At 40.9% G+C, this 22,425-nt stretch overlaps 2 protein-coding genes and 1 long non-coding RNA gene across 3 annotated transcripts in view; 2 read left to right on the top strand and 1 right to left on the bottom strand.

The window, feature by feature from the left end:
• Nucleotides 1–178: 178 nt before the first annotated feature.
• Nucleotides 179–18,537, top strand: ccdc92ba (coiled-coil domain containing 92Ba). The gene is made up of 4 exons (XM_079676602.1): nt 179–620; nt 931–1,071; nt 11,700–11,747; nt 14,352–18,537. Exons 2-4 carry the CDS (start codon nt 939–941, stop codon nt 15,068–15,070), a joined length of 900 nt encoding a protein of 299 aa, XP_079532728.1. The 5' UTR covers nt 179–620; nt 931–938; the 3' UTR covers nt 15,071–18,537.
• On the bottom strand, nt 14,920–21,516 carry LOC307036355. Its single transcript, XR_013807338.1, has 2 exons — nt 21,279–21,516; nt 14,920–15,047 (listed from the first exon to the last, which is right to left on the bottom strand). It is a non-coding gene; the product is annotated as an uncharacterized lncRNA (long non-coding RNA).
• The window catches only part of cluha (clustered mitochondria (cluA/CLU1) homolog a), a 22,151-nt gene continuing 19,815 nt past the window's right edge, over nt 20,090–22,425 (top strand). The window contains 1 exon segment of the mRNA XM_079676601.1: nt 20,090–20,468. Within this exon segment, the coding sequence (XP_079532727.1) occupies nt 20,330–20,468 (139 nt within the window). The 5' untranslated portion in view covers nt 20,090–20,329.

The following is a 22,425-nucleotide window of genomic DNA, read 5'->3' as shown; positions in this document are numbered from 1 at the left end:
ATGACTTATAACAGCATTGGATTTCCCTTGCTTTATATTGATCCTCTTCAGGGTGAGGTTGCAGCTGATTGAGGGGGTTGGGGGGTGGTGGAGGGGGCTGCTCCTCCAATCAGCTGTCTTTACTCTGTGTCGTACGATGATCTCGCGTGTTCTGCCCACGGTCCGTCTCTTGTTTTCATCATCCCCAGCTCAGCATCCGTCCACAGCAGCTCCATGCCTCCGTCTGGGGGCGAGGAAGAAGAATAAAAGGTGCTCATTGTTAACCAAATAATAATGATCTGCGCACTTTATCGGTGGGCTTTTTGCGTTTCCAAATCCTCCTCTTCCTGATGCTGCTCGGGGTTGCAGCGGGGAGCGGTTTCGCCGGAGGATCGCGGTGCCATGCAGCGAGCTGGTTTTGCATTTTTACGCAGCTCTCCAGGCTCTCCGTCCTCTGATGCAGCGGCGTCACATGCTGCTGAAAAGCGCGTTAAGGCTTCAGATAACATGTGTTTGGGTGGATGCCGCAGCCCACAGGATTTGGAGCAGCAGTGGAGGCCAGCATGCCCGGATCCGAGGACGCTCTTATAACAGCTGCTAACCATATTTAGTCGATGTTGGCACTTAACACGTATTAAAAGGTAAGATAGATATTCGCAACGACTACAGACCTAATGATAAGTCGTCATCATTGTCTACTAAGCTGCATCCTGATTGTTAGTGCATGTTTTCTGCTATTTCTGTGATCATGAATACCTTATGTATAGCTTCCACTTGACCTCAATACAGAACTTCCCCCTCTGTGGCTGACATAAGCAATGTTCCCGGTGGGAAAGTGACATTCAGCAGTTTTACAGTTTATTGTGTTATTTTGAAGCTGAAATGGATGCTGGAGCAAACACAAACACCTATCAGTCCCATCCTTCTGATTTCCTCCCTCTGTCCCTGCAGAAGCGACCATGGGTGAAGAGAGCAGCCTGTCAAAGCAGATAGGAAGTGTGGAGAGGAGCATCGTGTTCCTGAGACAGGAACACCTCACTTTACTGCACGGCCTCCACCTGGAGATCCTCTCCCTGCAGAAGCGATGCTCAGGTGAGGGTCACACTGCTGCTACTGTGTGTGTTTGCATGGGGGAGCAAAACAACCTTTAGTTACCCCACACAATAAGCACAGTTGAGTTCAAGATTTTAGGAGTACTTTAGTATAACTCATTCCTATTCATTTACACAGGTTACTAGCCTACTGGATGTCATCAAGATTCAAGAAAACATTTGAAACATTTTACTTTGTTTATTGGTGCTTTCTAGACAAGCTGTCATGATATACTATCAACCTCCAGATGTATCACCTTGGCTGCAACAAACTATTATCTGCTAATTGTTATTTTAGTTTAGTTTTCTCTACCATAATTATGTAAACAAGCCTAACACTTTAATATCTTCAAACTGCTTGTATTACTCAAGCAGCAGTCCAAAGCCACATTTTTTTACTATTATTTCTAGAAAAGCACTAGATGCCAGAACCTAGTGTTTGGTGTAATTCTTTGTAATTCTTTGAAGTTAATTGCCTCATAATTTCAGCACTAATGAGCCCACATAAAAGTGAAAGATTCCTTTGGTGTCTATAATCAGCAAGGACGCCTCTCGTTGACCCTCTGAGAGGAGATTTACAGAGATCTTTAATTACAGTCCTGATGTATAATGAACTAGAAGTCAGCTTTGTGACCTCTTTATAATGAGTTTCTTTTTTACTTTATGATAGTCCATCAAGCCTGCACCAGATATTCCCTATTTATTTATTTATTCATTTATTTACCAGGGGCAGTGCACATGAATCAACATTTCTGTAAATGTGCCAGAGTTAGCCAAGAGGCTATTTTTCATCTGTAGTTCCTGGACAGATTTTGTAAGTCCGCCTATAGATCTATCCTATTAATTATTTCACCTTCATTTGATGGACCACATGATCAATGTTGAATTATGTATAGAAAAAAGCTTATGTTGTGTGTTTAATTACAATCAGCAGTTTGTGTGACTTTCCTGAAAAGAGAAACTAAATCTCCTCATATGCAGGCCTCATTGTGTGTGTGTCTGTGTGTGTGTGTGTGTGTGTGTGTGTGTGTGTGTGTGTGTGTGTGTGTGTGTGTGTGTGTGTGTCATCAATCAACAATGGCTATGGTGATGTCATGCTTCAATTCCTGTAGATTGCGTCATTTCCTGTTTTGGGCCTAATGGATATGTCCATTTCATCAAGCAAGCAAGTGCATATGATCTCACACACACACACACACACACACACACACACACACATACACATACACAGACACACACGCACTCACACATTTTTGTATTACTTTAATTGTGAGGATGTTCTATTTCATGTAATTAATTCCCTGGAGGCTTTCCTTATTCTTTTGTTATTAGTGTCACATATTCTAAACCAAACCTGCCCATTATTGCAACATAAATACACACAAACACACACATGCAGGCATACAAGACATACAACAGAGAGATGAATCTAAACATATCCGTGCTTAGTTAATCCATAGATCCCATATCTTTAGTAATCCTGAATGGGATTGTGGTTAACAAATACATGGGGAAGTAGGTTGCAAGGGGGGGAAGGGGTCTGTGTGTGTGTGTGTGTGAGTGTGGTGTTTGTATGTGAGTGTGTGTGATGGAGATGGATAGGGCGAGCTGGCTCAGAGCCAATGCGACCAGTTATGTAGAAAAGGACCCCCTCAATTACTTTGTAGCTTTGCTGCACAATCACATCTGGTCCAAAAATAATAATGTGCACGTTAATAAGTGTATTATGTGTGTGGAGAGAAAGGGACTAACACATAAACACAGATTCATGTCACACATTTTTATATTTTTATCCATGTATATGTGAGTGTTTATATCTAAAAAATCTAAGCAATGTTTGGCTGAACTTGACCTTCAGAAAGACAATCGTTTTTGTAATAAAAATAATTTAATCAATGAAGATGTCTCAAGAGAGTTCACTACATATTCTTAGTAAAAAACATATTTCCGTAGAAAAAAACCTCCAACACAAATATAAATCTTTGTCCTGAAGCCGCTGAAATCCTGAATCTGCACTGCAGAGTTTTTATCTAACACAGCCTTTCATTTCCACATTCCTCAAAGGTTTTTTATGGGATTTCTTATGCAGGGACATCAATACACCACATCTCTTTCTGCAGAGCATCTTTAGAGCTTCTTATGAAATGATCATGCACAGGGAACATCTGTGAAAAGCTTTTGCATGCAAATGACTGTTTTGTGTCCAAATGAAGATTAAAACGCCACTATATGCTTGGGCTAGGGGAGTTTATTGTGTTTTGCCCCTTTCAACAACAAATATTCAACAGTGTGTACCACACCCTCTGTCCTACGACCCTACCAACATACGAGTAAAAACTCCTTTGTGGGAGATAAACTTCTAACTTTTTACTCTTTGCATTTTATTTTTTATCCTTCGGATTTGAGCCTTTGTAGACCATTTGCGTGCACACAAACCCACATAACACACTACAGGAAAGGAGGAAGCCCAAAATGCATATGGTCCTCTTTAACGTGGATCAGTAAAGTCTTGTTTTAGTACTTCTGATTTTTATTTCACAGTATAATGTGTGCATATGCGCACTTCGCTGTTTCGTTGACAGTGAAGCCAGAACATTTGGGAGACTCTGTTACTTCAGAGACCATATTTGGAAAGCAGTGTCCACTGTTTTGGTCTTTTTCTTGCTCATATCTTTTACACATTTCAGGTTTTTAAGTTGTACACTTTGTTGTTGGGTTTGTGTCTAATTAGCATAGCCTGGATTTTGTTGAGGCCTGATGGTAGTGCAGAACTAGTCAGTATTTCAGAGTAAATCTCAGAGCGCTTGACGCTGCCAATCACTTTTGTCTCCCAGATTAAGTAATTATTCTTAAATCCCAGAGAAGCTTACTTGAAGATGTGTTAGTTTTGAGACCATGGTGCACATATAACGTGTAATTATCTCAGTTTTGTAACTACTTAAAGAGGTTCAAAGATATACAATGAGGTAATGCTGGACAGTATTGGGGCTATAGGAGCTTCTGATAGGATAATGCAGTCAGCAGTTGTGATAGGCGTTTGCTGCCAGCTCAATAATGTGCAGCCTGGAAGGAGACTGCAAGGTTGATCGGCCCATGTTGCCGTGCATATTAGCTCTGCCTCTATACTGCTGACCGCCTTTATTTTCCTCAACTCTCCTTCTCATCTACTTAAAGGCTCTTATACTTCTCTCTCCTTGAACAACCAGGAAGTCAATATCTGTCTTTGTTTTGGTCATTTTTCTTTTAATATAATGTTAGTTGTGCGTCATAGAAATCAATGAGGTGTGTGTGTGTGTGTAGAGTATGTGTCGTTCAAGATATGGTTGCAACATTCAAGGTCGAACCACGAAACAGAGCCTTGAATGCTCAGTGAGGCTGTAGGAGATAAGACAGAAGAACTACCAAACATACCACGCTCGGATGTGCTGAGCTCCTCCTTTTCATTGTGAAACTGTTTCTTCAAGACATCATTCCTGTAGCCGACTTTCTGCAGTTAAATTACCCTCATCAAGTCAACACCTACCTTTTTAGCCTTGCTTGATATAAAGCTTTTTTAATAAAGCACAATCGGCACATTATTTGTTTGTTTTTCAATGTCTGCATAGTGGTTTAGTCTGTTTTGCTTTTTAGCAAGTTGGATTTAAATAAAAATGTGTAATCCTGTGTCTGGTGTTTCCTCACAGTCAATTGATGACAGCTTTTATAGCTTTTTCTCATTTCTATGATTTGTATTTCTATAGTATGCTGTTCTTTTTCTGATTGATTCACATGTGTCAGGGCAGTTCTGAAAGAGGATAATGATAGATGACAGGACCTCTCAAAGTCTCCCATATTTTGCAATCAATTCACTACATAAACAGAAATCAGGCTGTCTTTATATGCCTGTCTGAGTTCCTCTATCCGCCCTTTCCTCACTATCTGTCGTCATCTCTTCATGCCAGCTGCATGGGTGGGCGTGTAATGCTGACTGCAGAGAGAAAGGGTGTGACAATAGGAACAGAAAGGCTGGGAATAACACATATGCTGTTCTAGAGTCTGATTTATACCACCAGTAAAATTAGAAGTAAGATATTTAGTTGATATTCATAGATTTAAAGGATGTTTTTAATTAAACTAGTTTAATGGCTTATTGAACATTCAAGTTTCTGAAATGAACAAATCCATGCTTCATTAATCTAATCTGGAACCACAAACACTGCTGTTTGAGTGTGAGCTGAATGCGAAATGTAGAGATTTCCCTGCAGTCCTAAATGACATTTGAAATGACCGAAGGACAGTCACGACCAGCAGTCAGACAACCTGTCCGACACTTTAAGTCAAATATATATATTTTTTTATCAGGGACAATCCAACCCTTCGAAAAACTGAGCACCAGTCTGGTACATTATCTTCTCAAAAACCTAAACCCTTTAGTTGATGTAATGCACTGACATGAGATATAATCCATTCAGCATCTAAAAATGCCAGCATGCCAGATATCATATCATGGAATGTTTGGATAATCCTAATCATGTTGGAGGAGATTCTCTCATTGAGCTCTCTAAAAGAAAAGTCAGACAATCATGGATTTATTTTCCAATCGAGCATTGAGGCAAGCAAGCTGCTGAGTGTCGTATTTTTCTCATTGCACAAGACAAATGGATGCAAAGGCTATCGACTAATGCGAGTCATCAACATGACACACAGTATATCGGAAGAAACACGGCACTCAAAGGAAAGTCAAAACTTTTGACACAAATGTTATAAGAAATTCGGCATGAGACGATGTATGATTTTATAACTGATCATATAACTGATCAGGATGAACATAAATATCTTTCACATGTTTGTCTTGTAAAAGCTGTGTTGTTGGCTTTCATAACAGAGAAACTAAAAAGAGGCTTATTTAAAAAAGAAAAATACAGGATTCTCATGTAAGAAAGAACAAACTCACACAATGGTTTTTTTTCCTGCATGGGGAGCATACATGTAGGAAATATGACTTTTGGAATGTTTGTTTTTCACACAAAAAAGATGTCTGTCCTATCTGGGATGCAATCAAATATTGGTTTGTTAAAACATGTAAGGTAAAGTGATTCCAGTACATTAAAGTGCCATTTATCCATATGTTGATGATTATTGGGATACTTTTACATTACTATTATTTTTGGCCAGAATAATCCCGACATAACATTTTGATATCTTCCTATAAGATCATTCACATTTATTATTATTGGTTCTCAGACAAACGCCATGTATGACCTTTATACTTCATCTACAGTATGTTCCAGTGTCAACAGATGTTGTGACAAAAGCAGCTCTGCTTGACTAGTTTTTTGGGGGGTTTTGGGTATTTGTTTGGTTTGCATTCCTCTTGAAAAGGATTGCACAGCCAGGAGTTCTTATTTAAGTGGGATGCAACAACTAATCGACTTAATCGATTAAAATCGATGACCAAATTAGTTGGCAACTAATTCAGTCATCGATTCGTTGGTGACGTCATCACATGTGTTCTACACCCCGTTAAGCTTTTTTATCGGTACAGGAGACATTTAAAACATATGTCATATGTATTATTGCTACATAAACATTATATCGCAGTCTTAGTGTCGCCAACTCCGTTTCTAATATGCAATATGACTACAAAATGCGTCTATAATGTATTTTCGATCTTCCCAATTCAGACGAGAGATCTCTCCCCCGCCTGCTTGCGAGGGGGCGGGGCAGTTTAAACACACACGCAGCTACTACATGCATGCAACACACACACACGGAGGAGATGGCGGAGAGAACGCGCTCCGAGGTGTGGTTCAACTTTAGCCGTCTCGATGTGGACAATGCTCGTTACCAAAAGTACAATAACAGTTTATCATGTAAGGGCGGTAACACAAGCAATTTGTCTAAACATTTAGCAAAAGTGCACCACATCCAGACGGAGTTCCGGGTTCCACTGTCTTTCTAGCAGCTCTGTAGCCCCGTCCACGAGTAACGTTTCCACGTCAGGTGTTATGTATGCTAGCAGCAACACACAGAGTTAACTCAGTTATAAAAACATAGGTTAATGATTAGAGGTAACTGAGTTATTTATTTTGTTAAAGTTTCAGCTATTCTGTTTACAGTTCTGTCATCACATTATTTAATATGATTTGTTAAAAAATTGTTGTTTCTTTTGATGTGAAATATTATGCATTTAATTAAAATAAAAAGCATTGTTAGTTTTGTTCACAATTTGTTTAGTTAGTTTACCTTATTTCTTGTCAAAATAACCGTTAATACTATCGTTAAAAGGACCGGATCGATAAGCAGTATCGATATAAGTAGTAGTACAGTTAAAACCTTAACGATCCGAATAATCGATTAATCGTTTCATTAATCGATAGATTAATTGATTATCAAATTAGTCGTTTGTTGCAGCCCTAATATTGATTTCAGGGAGGAATGCTAATAAAGGTTATATTTCTTATTGAGGTTGCAGTAAAGTGAGATTTTCCCCAGACTGTGACAAGTAAGTAAGTAGGACTTCAGTCTTTAGGCACGTTCACACCGCAGTACTTTTCCCGCTGGGAGTCCCAGCAGCTTCTACTGAAGCCAGTCCCCAACTCCGGGGACTTCAGGCCAGGAACTTCGGGTGGCAGTATACGCCGTGAAGTTGTTTGCGGCCTGCCAGTAAACCCAAAGCAGAAGAAGAAGTAGAAGTGACGTCAGCAGCTTAATTTGCCTAATCCTCCCCCAGGAACTTATTCCGATGTGAACGCGATCTGTTCATGAACTAAAGAGTTTTTCTCATGAACCTTTGTGGGAAAAGTACTGCGGTGTCAAAGTGCCTATTAGCCGCGTTCCCACTTTAGTTCCCACTTTAGTTCCGAAGTGTCCAGACCCGGCGCCAGAACAAATCTGAAGGGAGGGCATATGATTTTCATGGGAGGGCACACAAAGCCGTCATGTGCTGCGGGCCTGCGGCACAACATATATCAAACAGCAAGGCCAACAGCATTGCGTAAAGACGCACACTTATCGCAAATACATACACAAATAAAGGGCAACATAGAAACCACTTTTGAAACATTGTGTGCGTGGCAGCCATAGAGAAACAAACACTGGTGAATCACGAGCAAGGCACACTGGTTAAGGATGGCAGGCAGCTTCCTCATCGTTGCACTCGGAGAGAAATAGTAGAGACGGAGACGATGAACTGTTCAGCCCGCCTTGGGCACGATTTATTTTCCTATGCACTGCACCCGGACATGCTGTGGAGTGAATCGTGGTCACCTCTGAGAGGGAGTTGGTTGACAGCTAAAAAAGCTATAATATCAACGACAGCTGACACGTAATAACGGTTCCGTGCCAGCTGATCAGCACCAAAGTACTAATTTCCTTATTTGTTTCCTCGCGTATCTGTCTCTCTCTTCACAAAAAAACGTGTTTATTGGGGGAGGGCAGGAATGTCAAATGGGAGGGCCTGGCCCTCCCACGTCGCCGGGCATGGAAGTGTCGCGTTCACACCAAAAAGAGCCGGAACTAAAATTAGTTCATGAGAACCTTTTTTACCCCCTTTTCCGTCCCTGCTAGAGAGCGGGTACTTTCGTGGGAGAAAAAGGTTCCTATGTCTGATTGGCTGGGCGGAATGCAAACCATGCCCCGTAAAACTCCCAAAATGTTTTGTGAAGCCACCATTTTATTATCCTCGCAATAGCATTATTAGCATTAGCCTAGCGCAGAAACGCAGAGAGACTAACTTATGGCAACACAAAAGAAAACATGGGAGCGGTGGAGATGAGGAGGTGTCGGTGTTCTGGCAATTTACTCGGAAGGCTTCAGTCGGGCTGCCAACACTCACGCATTGAGCGTGAGAGTCACGCAATTAACCCATATCTCACGCACTCACGCCACACTTGCCTTTCCTCACGCTCAAGCTTTCGTCCAAAATAAATGTATATAAATAGATAAATAAATAGCAGCCGGAGAAGAAACGAGTGCTCAGGGACCGTCTGCAAAGTGCAACTCCGAAAAAAGAGAATACAATAATATTCAATAACTATTATACAGCTTATTATTACTACCAAACTCACTACACACATCAATAGTCTCCTGTGTGTCATACTACAGCAAGGAGTTTGGAAGAATATGCTTTTGAATAATTGTGGGGATATTTATAATGTAAAATATTCAATAAATATGGCATCATCTTAAAGAGCATCTTGCAGTTTTTTTTTTTTCTACATTTATGCTTAAACTTGCTTGAAAATTACAATTAAAAAAGTGAATGTAGGATTTGATATGTTTTACAAGACATAAGGGAAGGAATTCAGAGAGAAAGGAGCAATTTGAGCTCTGCTCTTAAAAACTGCTTTTTTTTAAAGGTCATACGTCAAACGCGTCATATTACATCACAAAGGGTAAACATCTCTGCTCTCTGACCGCGGGTATAGTTAGTAGTTGCGTTGAGTTGAGCGGTTGTGTTTTAGTGAGCTGGTATTTTTCGGTAGTTTTACATTGTATTTCACCATTTGTAATCATGGTGCAGTATTGTGTTTGTGCAGGTTGCACAAATACCAGCCTGTCAGGACATCGAGTCCACAGTTTCACTCACGGGAAAAGGACCGGAGCTAGCGTTCGTTCCTGGGTGCGTTGGGCATCCACCTCCCTGCAGCACATACTCTCCACAGCTTTATCAGGAAACCGGATTACATCTCTCTCCCCCCCTTCGCTGCTCTCTCTCTCTCTGCTCCGGTACACGGCACCGTAAGACGTAGTGTGGAGTTGCATTAGGTAACACTGTGGTGGCTGAACTGCTCCAGTCGTCTCCTTTGTGTTTGTTTGCTTCCCCCTGTCTGTGTTGTTTGTGTGTGCGTGGTGGCTGTCACTCCTGGCTCCCGGCTCAACCTCCACTCACCTGCTGCAATCAGCTGTGCACCCTCCCCGACTACACACCTGCTTTCCATCAAGCCATTTACAACGGCATATCAACGGAGGCTCCACAACCTTTCTCCGCCAGATCGTCAAGTATCAGCCGTATCTCGCGTCTCCCCTCCGGTACACAGCACCATAGTGTGGAGTTGCATTAGGTAACGCGAGACACGGCTGATACTTGCGCATTAGTTTCTGTTATGGATCAGTATCAACAGTCTTGCCAGTAACGTTACTATATTATCAATGCTACTTTAGTTATAGCCTGATATATGATAGCTAACTCCACAATGTTGTGATGTGACGTTAGCTAACATTCTGTAGCTAACACCGGTCACTCACCAAGATAGCTGCCCAGTTCTCCATTGGTTCTCCTCACACCACAGCTCAATTTCTCTCCGATGGCCGTTATTTCTTCTAATCCTTGGCTGCTCCTGGTCTCTTGGACGCCTAGGCTCATAATTATAAGATTGTGGTCCGTCATATGCATTCGAATATTCATGTTCAACTTCTTCTGTGTCTTCAGTGTCGAAACTAGCATTGGGATCCATGTTTATTAATACGTTACACCAGCCGCTCTCCCCCTTGTTTCCCCCATGTTTAGGCGGGAGGTCACGTGCCGAGGCTTTTTTATGCGGAAGTGAACATTTCTTACAAAAACGACGCCAGATGTCACTGTAGTGTAGTGTATATTTCTGTATATTAAAAAAAAAATCTAATGTATTCATCATTTTCCTACACATTTATTCACAGGTGTCTTTAACCTGGAAGTTGCTCTTTAAATAACTTTACTATTATACAGTATATTTCTACCAAACTCACTATTTGCATTGTTGTTGTTAGCATCTGGTTAGCTTAACGGATATTAAAAGCTGTTTCTAAAACAAGGAAAGGGAGAGCTCTGTCCTGTCAGACTGAGAGATAACTACAGCTCAGTGAGGTAAGGGACTGTTTAGATAACTTTAGTCTAGTTATCTCAGTGGGTCTCAAATGTTTTGGTCACCATTTATGAGAATACATGTAAAACAGTTATGAAATACTATATGACAGTAAAACAAGAATACAGTTTAAAAGGTGAGTGATTTGTAAAATATCCATAGAGAAAAAGAAAATCTGTTTACAGTTCTGTTTCATATGGGTGTTGAGAGATGTTTCCATAAATTCATTTTGCTCTCAAAGTGCACCAGGTTGATGCATTTAACTTCCATATTTAAACAAATCTTCCCGGGTGAGCATGCCCCCGGACCCCCCCTAGAGGAGTCCCAGCAGCTTCTACTGAAGCCAGTCCCCTCCCCAACTCCGTGGACTTCCGGCCGGGGACTTCGGGTGGCAGTACGCCGTGAAGTTGTTTGCGGCCTGCCAGTAAACCCAAAGCAGAAGAAGAAGAAGTGACGTCAGCGGCTTAATTTGCCTAATCCTCCCCCAGGGACTTATTCCAGTGTGAACGCGATCTGAATTTAGTTCATGAGAACTAAAGAGTTCTCATGAACCTTTGTGGGAAAAGTACTGCGGTGTGAAAGCGCCTAATGATGTAAAGTTTCAGATTTAGCTTCATAAATTATGTATGAGCCCAATCAAAATATGCTGGAAACTGCATCAAGCATCTGTTATGCAGCACACAGAAAAATATCAGCATACAGCTTTAATAAGGCATCTCAACGTCTGCATTTAAGTCATGTGTTTTTGAGATACTGTATTTCTGTCTTGTGTAACTGCTCTCTCCTGTGGTTTTATGTTTTTCAGAGTTGACAAGTGATCTAGAGGTGAAGCCTCAAGGAAGGAATCCAATAGGTATGTTAAAAAAAACACATATTTATCTCTCATTCTGCACTTAAGATAGAAAAACAGACATGTTTGCATCTCTTTGGGCTTGTTTGTCTTGGCCGCACTCAACCTCAACCCCCTATCCGCCACAGCCTCTATCCCTCTCTGCCACCGTCTGTCCTCTCCACCCTCCCATCCCCCAGGGAATGGATCCCTGTCAGCCACCCTCCTCCCCATTTCTGTTTCTCTCTCTCTCTGTCTATCTCTCTGTCTCTCATGGCTGTATTTGTGTTTCTTTGGTTTAAATACAAAATAATTTGTCAGCGCTAAAGGGGAGCTGCACATTCTCACTATAAAAAGGCTAGGGCAGAAAATGTATGAGAATTTATGGAAATGGTTAAATGGAGTACATTTTACACACATCGTATATTCTATAGACTAAATAAATCCAAAATGTTTGGTAAAAAATATATGAGTTCCCCGAATATTGTAAATAAATTACAACATCAGTCAAAAATATTCACAGTTATTCAATATTTCTCTTAAAATCAGTCAACCCTCGCCGATGCAGACAGCTGCAAAGACTGTCAGTGTTGTCTGGATGCAGGGAAGCAGTATAGGCACCATTTTGTCACACCAAATTAGAGACAGAGCAGGGGAATAGAAGTCAAAAGGCTGTGTGAATGTGTGTGTGCTTGTAGAAATTAATGTGGGGGGTTCGTGTTTGGCTGCATTACTGAGCCATTAGACCCCATCTCCTTTTCCAGGGCAGGTTATCCCCAGATCCATCAATACAGCACGGCGCTCTGCTCTCCTCCCACCCTGACAAATTGATTCATCCTCTTTTTCTTTCCCTGCTCTCGTTTTTCCTTGTCGTCCCAGAGGGAGGGTCCATTTACAAGACTTTGCTGAGAACAAGAGGGACGTAGAGCCAGGAAAAGGAGAGAGGAAGAGGTGGAAGGAGAGAGGTATTAAGAGGTAGCAAAGAGGGCGATTAAGGGGAAAAGACAAGGCGGCAGGATGCGGTCAGCTGCAGACGTGGAGGAGACGTATGGAAGGATATTAAGATCACATTAGGTACTGTAGTCTATACTTAGCATATGAGCTCAAACTGGGTGTGGTGATGGGCAACAGAAAACCTGAGACTGATCGGTCCTCAGAGGATTCATCCTGGAAGACAAATGGGAGATTGAGGATGGATATGGGAAATAGAACAAGCTTAAGTATCACTCAGTACAATAAAGAAAAGTTATATAGGCAGAAAATAAGAGACAGCTAGATCAAGGGAAATGTCATGAAGCATAAGATGAAGCAGCATCAAACTCAAAGGTGTTATCCATGTATGAAGCCTAATATGGATCATAGTTTCACCTGCAGGCCACACCAAACCTCCCTGCAGCCTTTGGGAGTCTCCTGCCCTGAAAACCTGACCTATTTCTATCTGCAGAGGCCTCAGTGCCAGCTCCTGTGGATGTAATCCTCCACTAAGTCAGCCCTGAGGTTGCTGCATTGCTTTTCATTCATACTTCCCTCTCCTCTGGGGGATGTGCCTCAGAGCATACATGTTGTCTACAGAAGCAAAAATAATAAGCAGACTTCAGCATTAAATCTGACCTTGGTGAGGTTGAAGTTCATGCTGAAAGGAGGCCTCAAGTGGTGGTTTTTCCTATTTAGAGAAATGTAGTTGATGGTATGGCATTGAGGAAGTGGAATTTTTTGTTTGTATCACATATAAATATATAAAACACAGGTGTCTTATTGATCTGTGGTGCAGCATGCCTGCACCTTGCTCTATGTATACAAATAATAGATGTCTACAACAAAATTGTTCTGGCTGGCTTTCTCTCTCCTTCAACCTACTGATGAATGATTTATGCTTTCATGTTTTCACATTTTCCCCCTTCCATAATGCAAAATGTATTTAGATATTGAACATTTCCATGAGAACAGAAATGCAAAGTCCAAATTGAAAGGATATTTGAGTTGCTGTTTCAAAGAATTTTAGAAATCATTTTGGATGCTATGTGACTGTTTTATTAATTTACAATAAGAATGCGTATAGTTTGAGTCCATCTTAAAACAAACCAAAATCAAAGTCTTTTAACAGGCAATGTGGCCGACCCATGTTCAGCAGATACGTGTGTTCCTCCAGTCACAAATAAGAACATGGTTTACACTCCTTCCAATTTAAAATAATGAATCTCTTAGCTGAACATTTCCAGGGCCAGTCAACAGTGACTCCAACGTTTATGTCTGTTTTCTAGCACAGAAGGCATCGCCTCTATAATCATATGTGCAAGGGATTAGAGCTTGTGCGGCACGACAAATGCTCAGTTTTGCGAGATAAGTAACCCACTGCTCCAGGGTAATACCATACACATGTTTAAACTGTGTATGTGCTGCTGTCTAGGGTTTGTATATACAAGTGCTTATTTTGTTTTAAAATGTAGAGTTGTGGATAGAGCATTCAACTCATTTTACTCCTCGGTAATTCTTCATCTCTTGAAAGATAGGTACACAATGTATTTATGTATGCCCAAATGTAGGCCTATTTTTCAGTTACACATGTATAGAAACTCTTATTTTTAGACCTATAGGTCTGTTTACATTTCTGGTCCTTCTGTGTGTCAGAGTTGCAGGAGGAGGAGGAGCTGCTGGAGAACCGCTGTTGGGACGTGGAAAGCCGTCTGGACGAAGAGGAGTGCACCTTTGGAGAGCTTCGTCAGGAGCTGAGTCACAAAGGGGCTTTGGTGGGAGTCCTCAGAGCCAATCTCAAGGAAAAGGAGCGCCATTTCCTGGAGGAGCTGAAACACCGGAGCCACTGTTCAACCATCCTGAACACGGAGCTGCAGAAACAAACAGAGGCAGCAGCGTACCTCTCCTTCCAGTTGCATGGTGCCCGCCAGAAACTGCACCACCAGCGAATGCAGCAGAGGCAGGGACTCCTCGCACGGGCCAACAGTCAGGGGGCCCAGTACTGTGCCGCGCAGATCTCTGTCTCTCCTCAGAGGCCTTCAGGAGCCTCCCCTTCCTCTCCCGTGGTTAAACCCAAGCGTAAAAGCGTCAGGTCGTCTTTGAGAGTGGAGCGTTCCCGGGAGTGTGTTCCCATGGAGAAAGTGACGGGCCCCGCTGAGCCCACAGCCATGCCGGACCCTGCACTCTTCCTCCACCCTCGCAGGCACAGGGCCCGCTCCAGGCACGCTGTGGCACAAAGACAGGCTCCACTGGGGCTGGAGAGGGAGGATGAGGAAGAAGGAGGTGGTGAAGGGCCGATGGAGCCTCAGGGCGGAGCTGCCAGACTGCTGTCTTCAGCGGCAGCGCCCCCTGCTGCTGAGACAAAGGCAGATTAGCGAGTACTAAAGCCTGCACTTTAAACTACAGTTTGATCACTGTATGATCATCTGAGACTGTTAATGCTGGTAACTGTTCTGCACCTTGACTGAATTGATACTGCGACTCGTTTTAGCTCATGAATTATTATATTACACTTATTGTAGTCACTTTTTTTAAATGGACTTTGATATAACCCTAAATAACTTGCTTTGAAAACTCAGAAAGTGTCACTTTAAGTCAGTCTTAGATGAATTATCTGTTTACACTGGTGTCACATGCTCAGTATACTGTGGGGCCTTATTTCAAAGCCACCTCTTTTGGACATTTGTTGATGGTGAGCGGCCATTTTAAAAGGACTACAAGCCCAACCAGGGCCGTTTCTCAATGTCGAGCATACCTGCTGCAGAGCCACTATTTCAAGTATACTACGTCATAGAGTGGCACAGAATGCTGGGCATTTAACATGCATTTAAACAGTCCTTCTGTGCCACTCGATGATGTAGTATACCTGAAATAGTGGCTCTGCAGCAGGTTTACTCGACATTGAGAAATGGCCCAGCTGTGAGCTTTCAAGGCCTACCATAAATCAAACATGTGACCAAACATTTGTTTGGCCCCTGACTGAGGCACAGCTGACATATCTGAAGCGGTATGTTGGGGTCCTCCCGGTGAAACATTTTTGACTGAAAGGAGGTGTGTTCCTGTGATAATACAAAGAGTATAAATACAAAGGACAGTCGATTAACTTCCAATACAACAGTAGATCAGTTCTGTCTTTATTACACATATTTATACCTTTCCAGTAGGTTTCCATGACAATTTATTTACAAGGAAACAACTCGGGTGTTGTCAGCAATATCCCCAACCATTTTGTTTTTTAAAAAATGAACCAGAACCTGTCGTTTGCCCTAACCTGGACCACTTATCTCCGTCTGTACGTTATTGTAAACCCAACAACGGAGAGCAACGCTTCAGGAAACACATTTCTTTTTAGAAACAGATTTGACATGAGCCCTGCCAATAGTTACTGTAAATCTGTTTAAAATCAGTGTTCATGGCTTTAACTGCAGATAATTACGCTTCAGTTAGCTTTCCTTTGTGCAACTAAACTAACACTTGGTACAATTTGAAGTCTACTAACTATAGTCCTTGCTGTTGCCCATAGATCAATAATACTTTATTTTAGACTCTAGGTCTATCTGAAAAGGAAAAAAGAGTATTTGAACATTCAACGTTCACAACTTGAAATGTGGTTATTAAAGCAGCTGTTAAAAAGTAATCACTTTATACTTTGACAAAACCTGTTTTATTTGCGTTTCTGTAAGTGCATTGATCGGTGGAGGACAGATCGGATAGTAATTTTGGCCACATGTAAACTTTCCGTCTTACATTTGTTGTTGAGACTGTCTGTTTATTCAAATATACACACAGAGGCACATAAACGCAGCTTTATTTTTCTGCAGTAACTGCTTTCTATAAACAGATTGTAACGTGTTGGACCATGCGTTAGACTCAGGTGTGGTGTGTGTACTAACTAAACACACGCAGCACTACTTCTTCAACTAGTTTGTGTTCGGCTATTTTGTTGGGGTTTCTTTTTTCACCTCAGGCAAAACAGATAATCACAAACTTGACTACAGGTTTATGTGTGTTTTTTAAGTGGGATTGACATTTTCTATCTGCATTCTGTTACTTTTTCCCTTTTACACACCCAAGATGGACATCTATAGAGTGACTGTGTACTGTAATTGAGGGCAGGCAGTGTGTGTGTGTGTTATCAAAACACATGCATATGGTGGCCCCTAGCGTTACAATGAGCGAATAGCAACTTGAAAACAAAGCAGTATAGGAGAGATCAAATTATCACTTTAAACTACTATATTTTAATGTAGGAAATACTTTTAAAAGTTATTTATTTTTCTTTTCTCCATTCAGTACCCTTATGTAATGAATGCCTTATAATAGAGGAGCTGTGGATATTAGAAATACAGTGTGGAACATTTCTAAGTACTAAAGTTTTGTGCCCTTTTGTTTCAGAAACCCTTTTATAAGACTCTTTGGGATTTGCATATAAACTCTATTACTCTATATAATGTGGCACCTCAGTTATTTTGAAGCTGTGTCACAGTTGATTTATTCTTGAGCCATGACTCAACTTAGCATCAGTGTCTTTGAATGATCCTTCCTGCAAGAATGAATTTAATTGTGTTTAGTTGCTGTGAGGCTTTTCTTGCCTTCTGCAGCTACTGATTAAAGTTTAGCATTATGTTTAAGCAGTGTAACCTCAACAAAGCAATATATCAATATATTTATGTATTATTAGTATGTCACGTCAGCCAGTTTAAGGACACTTGAGGTATGAAATTAGATTTTATGATTATTTAACTTTGTATTTTGTAATAGTTGAGCTCAGTATATGTTGCTTAATATTTTTCTGAATTGTGAAATGAATTGTTTTTGTTGATTGTCACTGCTGAATCTTTAAATGATTATTGATATGTTACACTTTATGGGAGCCATATTTAAGTGAGGAATCAGTGGTGCATGTGAAGCAGTTTTAAGCAAAAGGGCATATGTTTATGCCACATGAGACTGCCTGGGTGAAAATGTAGCCTGTTTGCGAAAATGCAAATGTGACAAAGGTTTTCATTCTCTTCTCAGCTGGTACCCATAAGCATGAATGTGTGCACTATTCTTCCTCAAGTTTATTGAGACGGCAGGGGATAAAAGTACAAAGCTGTCTGGTTGAAAACTGATATTATTTTCCTGAACTGAGACTGTTAGACTTCCTCACTCCACGTCATCCAAACAAACAGCAGGTAGATTAAACTCACCGATAGATTAGAGAGATAGAGAGAACAATCACCTCTATTCATAATAAATTGACATCCTGCATACCCTAATGTCAAACATTTTAGCGATACTTCGGTACTATGTTACAACTTTGATTAAACAGCAACATTCAGTTTGCTGAATGCAGCTCCAGAGATTGTTTGTCTGAGGGAAAATGCTAATGCGCCAAAGAGGCCCAACACTGAAACTAAAATGAAGACGAATGGTGTGATGCCTTAAAAAGGATGTCATGAATATTTCAGCTGAATAGAGAAAATCTCAACCGCCTGATTTTGTTTTAAACCTATTAACGTCTTCCATCTTTCTGAACGCCTTTATAATAACCCTAATCCTCAAAGTATTAACAAATGTCAGCAGCTTCTTCCTCTCCTGGCTGAGGTCCAATCGTTTTATTTAGCATCCTAGAGAAACATGTCTGTGGACTTTATGCGGCACCATGAAGCATCTTGTTTGACGTGTTATGTGGTCTCTAGCAATAATGCACCCAACATGGAGACGTTGCTCTGGGTCGTTGAATGGTGGTTTGGTCCTCGGGTGAGCATAAACTGTTGATTGATTACCGCATATACTGTGTTAGCTTCCTATATTGATCTACTGTACAAATAATTGGAATAAAATGAAGGATTGTGTAGTCTGCTGTCTGCTCGTTATTGCTGCTTTAAAGTTTGCCAGAGAAATTCTAACACCTTTTTTGCAGGTGGTTCAATTAAATTATTTTCCTTTTCATTGAAATATGAAGTAAAGCAGGCAATATATTTGATTAATCATTGAAACAACTTTTCATACAAAAATCTGTTTTCAGCCTCTAAATCATGATGATTTAATTCTTTTCCTTGTTTTTTTTTCTTGTAAAAATTAACATCTCTTGGGTTTGGACTGACAAAACATTTAAAGACATCACCTTGTTGTTACAGAAACTGGGAAGGGCATTTTTCCTTATTTTCTTACATTTAATAAACCAAACTATAGTTGATTAAATAATGAATAATTGTTAGCCATAACCTCATTCAAATAATCAATTATTTGGGCCCTAATGTGGAGCTGGATTTTTTTTATCGCAATCATTTTTTTGTGTCGACAACAACAAATTAAATTATATAACAAAATAATGTTGCATGATTTATACATGGTTCGGGGTGTAAAAGAAATGGTACAAAAATATATTTAAATGAGCTCTTTCCATTCTCTCTACAGCAATTCAGTGTTCTGAAAAAGACTATTGTTGCCTTTAAGATATGTACAATGTACTTCATTATCAGATGAGTAAAAAGCAATTGGAATAAGTGTAAAAAAAATTCTGCAAAAGCTCTCAGGCCACACACATATTCTCAGTATTCTTTTGTATGAGAAGGAGCTTTTATCTCCCAAAGGAGCAATAACACTTGTATATTCACCCTGCAACATGTCCGCAGCTTTAATACATTGACAGAAAGTATGTTTCAAGCCCAAATTGGGTCTTTGTTAGGTAGTGAGGAATAGATTGCTCTGAACTCGTTCATTATTTAATGATAGGAAAAAAGTAAAGGATCAATCAATGTTAATGTGAGCCTTCTGGGAGAGACTATTTGTTTTAGGAGGACAAAATAGATTATTACCCTGTATTATTTCATAACAGGGTGGAAGTGCTTCAAAATGTCCTAGTTGTAAAAACAGGAAATGAATACTTAAAAAACAATTTTAAGTATTAATTTGACTAAGTATTGAAGTTACCATATGGGTAAAAAATAGAAATGATGTATCTTTGAAGGGTCGATTGATCTCACTTTATGATGGTGAAGGGATTAAACAGAGAACAACTTCCTGTGGGAATAAGTAAATTATATTTTATCTTACTTAATATGGACAATACTGCACAGTATACATATATACCTCCAAGCAGGTTAATCAAGCTATAGCTGTATATAATAATTTGGTCAGTGAGCTGAAGTTCTTACAGTATGGAGGTTAACAGCTAGCAGTTGGTGACATCCAGCTAGCAGTTGGTGACATCCAACTGTCAATGATCACTCAAGTAAATTAAATAGTATTGTTATACTTTGTCTTTCTACTCAGCCATTGTTGACTTTGTATGTTCAAGTGCTAAAGATAAAATCTAAATTTCCCATAAAAATCAAATGAGTTTGTAAAAACGATTTGTCTCTAGTGGCTTTCCGTAGCGCCATGCTCGGTGGGTGGGGAAGTGTAACCAGTGTAACGCAAAGGCAAATAGGTCAAGGGGAGGAGGAAACCACGTGTGATCATCAGCACCATGTACAGCACTGTCCTTCCTCAGTAGACTTGTTTTTGTAAGCTTGTACCCTTCGCATGTAGCCACCTAGCCTGCTGATAGCCGGAGAGAAGCAGATTTTTGTATTTTCTTCCTCAGACTCACGTATTTAAACTAAGCTGCTGGGGGATTTCTGTTGCCACACTGACTGCCCACCATGGTGAGCAAGACAGATGACATCCCGGCGTCAGTGCCTAACTGTAATCCGGTTGATCTTGCGGATGAAGCCGGGGATGGAGCCCAGGAGGACGGCAAATTAATCAGCAAGACACATCTGAAGGATCCCTGCGGCTGTGGTAAGCCTCTTTGACTCAAGTTACAGCACCTAGCATGCATTATACATACACTGATAACTCGCATCATATAACACACAGTATTAGGCCAACTTCATTTCGCCAGCATCCATGTACTTTATCGGATTTTTGTGGTTTGTTAAATATCTCTGCATAGCATCCACTAAAGCTAATGACATTTCATTCCATGCTTTGTTATGTGACTTAAAAGTCCCCAGTCCCAATTCAAGGTGGTGGTCTGTGGGATGCACCCCCCTCCTCCCTTCATCTACTAGTTAGCCTCTCCAAGTTTAGAGGGTCCACCTTGCACCTAGCAGCATATGCTAAGCTGTCTGGTGGTCATCTGTGCTAATTGGCAAGCTAGCAACATCGGGATCCGACACTTTAATTATGCAAGGATCATAGCTATAAGCATGCAGTCCAAGTTCAGACTGACACCACAAGGAAACCAGGTTAACCCATGTTATCCGGTATGTTAGCATTATCCTTCTCATTGAGTATGCAGCTAATGTTAGCTGGCTCACTAGCAAGCAGTCGCTCTCGTGAGTTGGCGCATTGCTTCATGCCCATTAGAGCACATACCCTGAAAACGAGTTATTTTCTTGTAACAAACAAACAGTCTGCATATCATATGATTTGTTCACGTATCACAGTGCTGCAGCGCCTGTTGTGCTAGCTCGTATCGACACATGTTCTGTTGCTTGAATGAACTGAAGGTCACCTTCAGTGGAGCGGCACATTATCAGAGGGGGGTTCATGTACACTGTCGCACTGTATCTTTGTGTCCGACAAGTTAAGTGTTATATGCGTTACCTCTCAGCGTTTTTTGATTGTTAAAAGGCGAACTTTAAGAGGTGTAAGTTGGAAGAAGTGTCCAGCGGTCGGTCGTGACACTCAAGCGGGCCCCTCTCTCCTCCCCGCCGGGGAAGATCAGATCGAGTGTCCCTTCTTGACCGGGAAGCGGAAGCTGGTTGTCTTAGAAAAAAAAAAGTCATGATGGTGCATGCACAGTGAAGGAAGGTTACGCTAATAATACTTGAACAGCCGTGTTAGCTGGTGAGTATACTGGAAGATAAAAGTAGTGGTAGCGGAGTAGCAGCACTCGGATAAAGAAGAAGATTAGACTGTCAGCATGTGAAGTTAATGTTATACAATTTGTGGAGCACTTAAAGGCAGTGCTGCTGCAGCGTCTGCGTGTGTCACATGTGGGACCTTGAGTCGTCTCTGCCCGTGTCAGTTCATTGGAAAACACAGGCACTGCTTTACCTGTGAAGGATGACTTTGTGCTGCTTTGAAGATAAACTGCTGAGCTGAATGCTTTTTAATTAACATCGTTTTTTGGCTGAGTGATTATTGATGTAAGCTATGCTGTCCAGTCCTTCCACATGGAGCAGTGTATGCTAATGCTTCATTGGAGAGCCTAAACAAATAGTGTATTGATTAAATAATTAACAATTTGGTTTAGTTTGGAAAGCGAAATGCCATGCAGCTTCTATTTTGAGATCTAGTTTTTCAGTTGTGCAGCATTTCTTTGTCTTATGTGATAATAACTTGTTGCTTGTGCACAATAAGAAACCTGGGGTTTCATCTTGCACTTCACATTGACATGTATGGCCCAAGTGATTTAATAAAGAGACCTGAGGAGTTGATAATGAAAATGATAGCTGTTTCTTGTGGCCTCCTATTAAACTCATGTTTGAGAGACAGTGGCTGGATTGATGGCCTGAACATGGTTGATACACTGGACTGTCATTGCACATTTGAAACAGTTGCAACACACCTCATGGCTAAATATCTTCCTCACCAGTCCACACTCGTAGCTACTGTACCTTTTTTTAAAGGTACCTTCCTTACCTTTTAAGCTTTTTACCCCTTAATATATAGGTACATTGCTAAGCAACCCCATGTCACATCCTGCATGACCTGGGATTGCATTGAAGCAACGAGTAGTTCCAATTTT

Source organism: Notothenia rossii (genome assembly GCF_949606895.1).
Source record: "Notothenia rossii genome assembly, chromosome: 4".
Classification (NCBI taxonomy): Eukaryota; Metazoa; Chordata; class Actinopteri; order Perciformes; family Nototheniidae; genus Notothenia; species Notothenia rossii.
Note: the sequence above shows the minus strand (reverse complement) of the source record. Positions and strands in the feature narration are given on the sequence as shown.

Excerpts from the sequence above, each read along its gene's own strand:
- ccdc92ba (XM_079676602.1), top strand. The coding sequence starts at position 939 with ATGGGTGAAGAGAGCAGCCTGTCAAAGCAGATAGGAAGTGTGGAGAGG. Across the intron at positions 1,072-11,699 it reads CCTGCAGAAGCGATGCTCAG|AGTTGACAAGTGATCTAGAG; the intron begins GTGAGGGTCACA and ends TATGTTTTTCAG. Across the intron at positions 11,748-14,351 it reads TCAAGGAAGGAATCCAATAG|AGTTGCAGGAGGAGGAGGAG; the intron begins GTATGTTAAAAA and ends TCTGTGTGTCAG.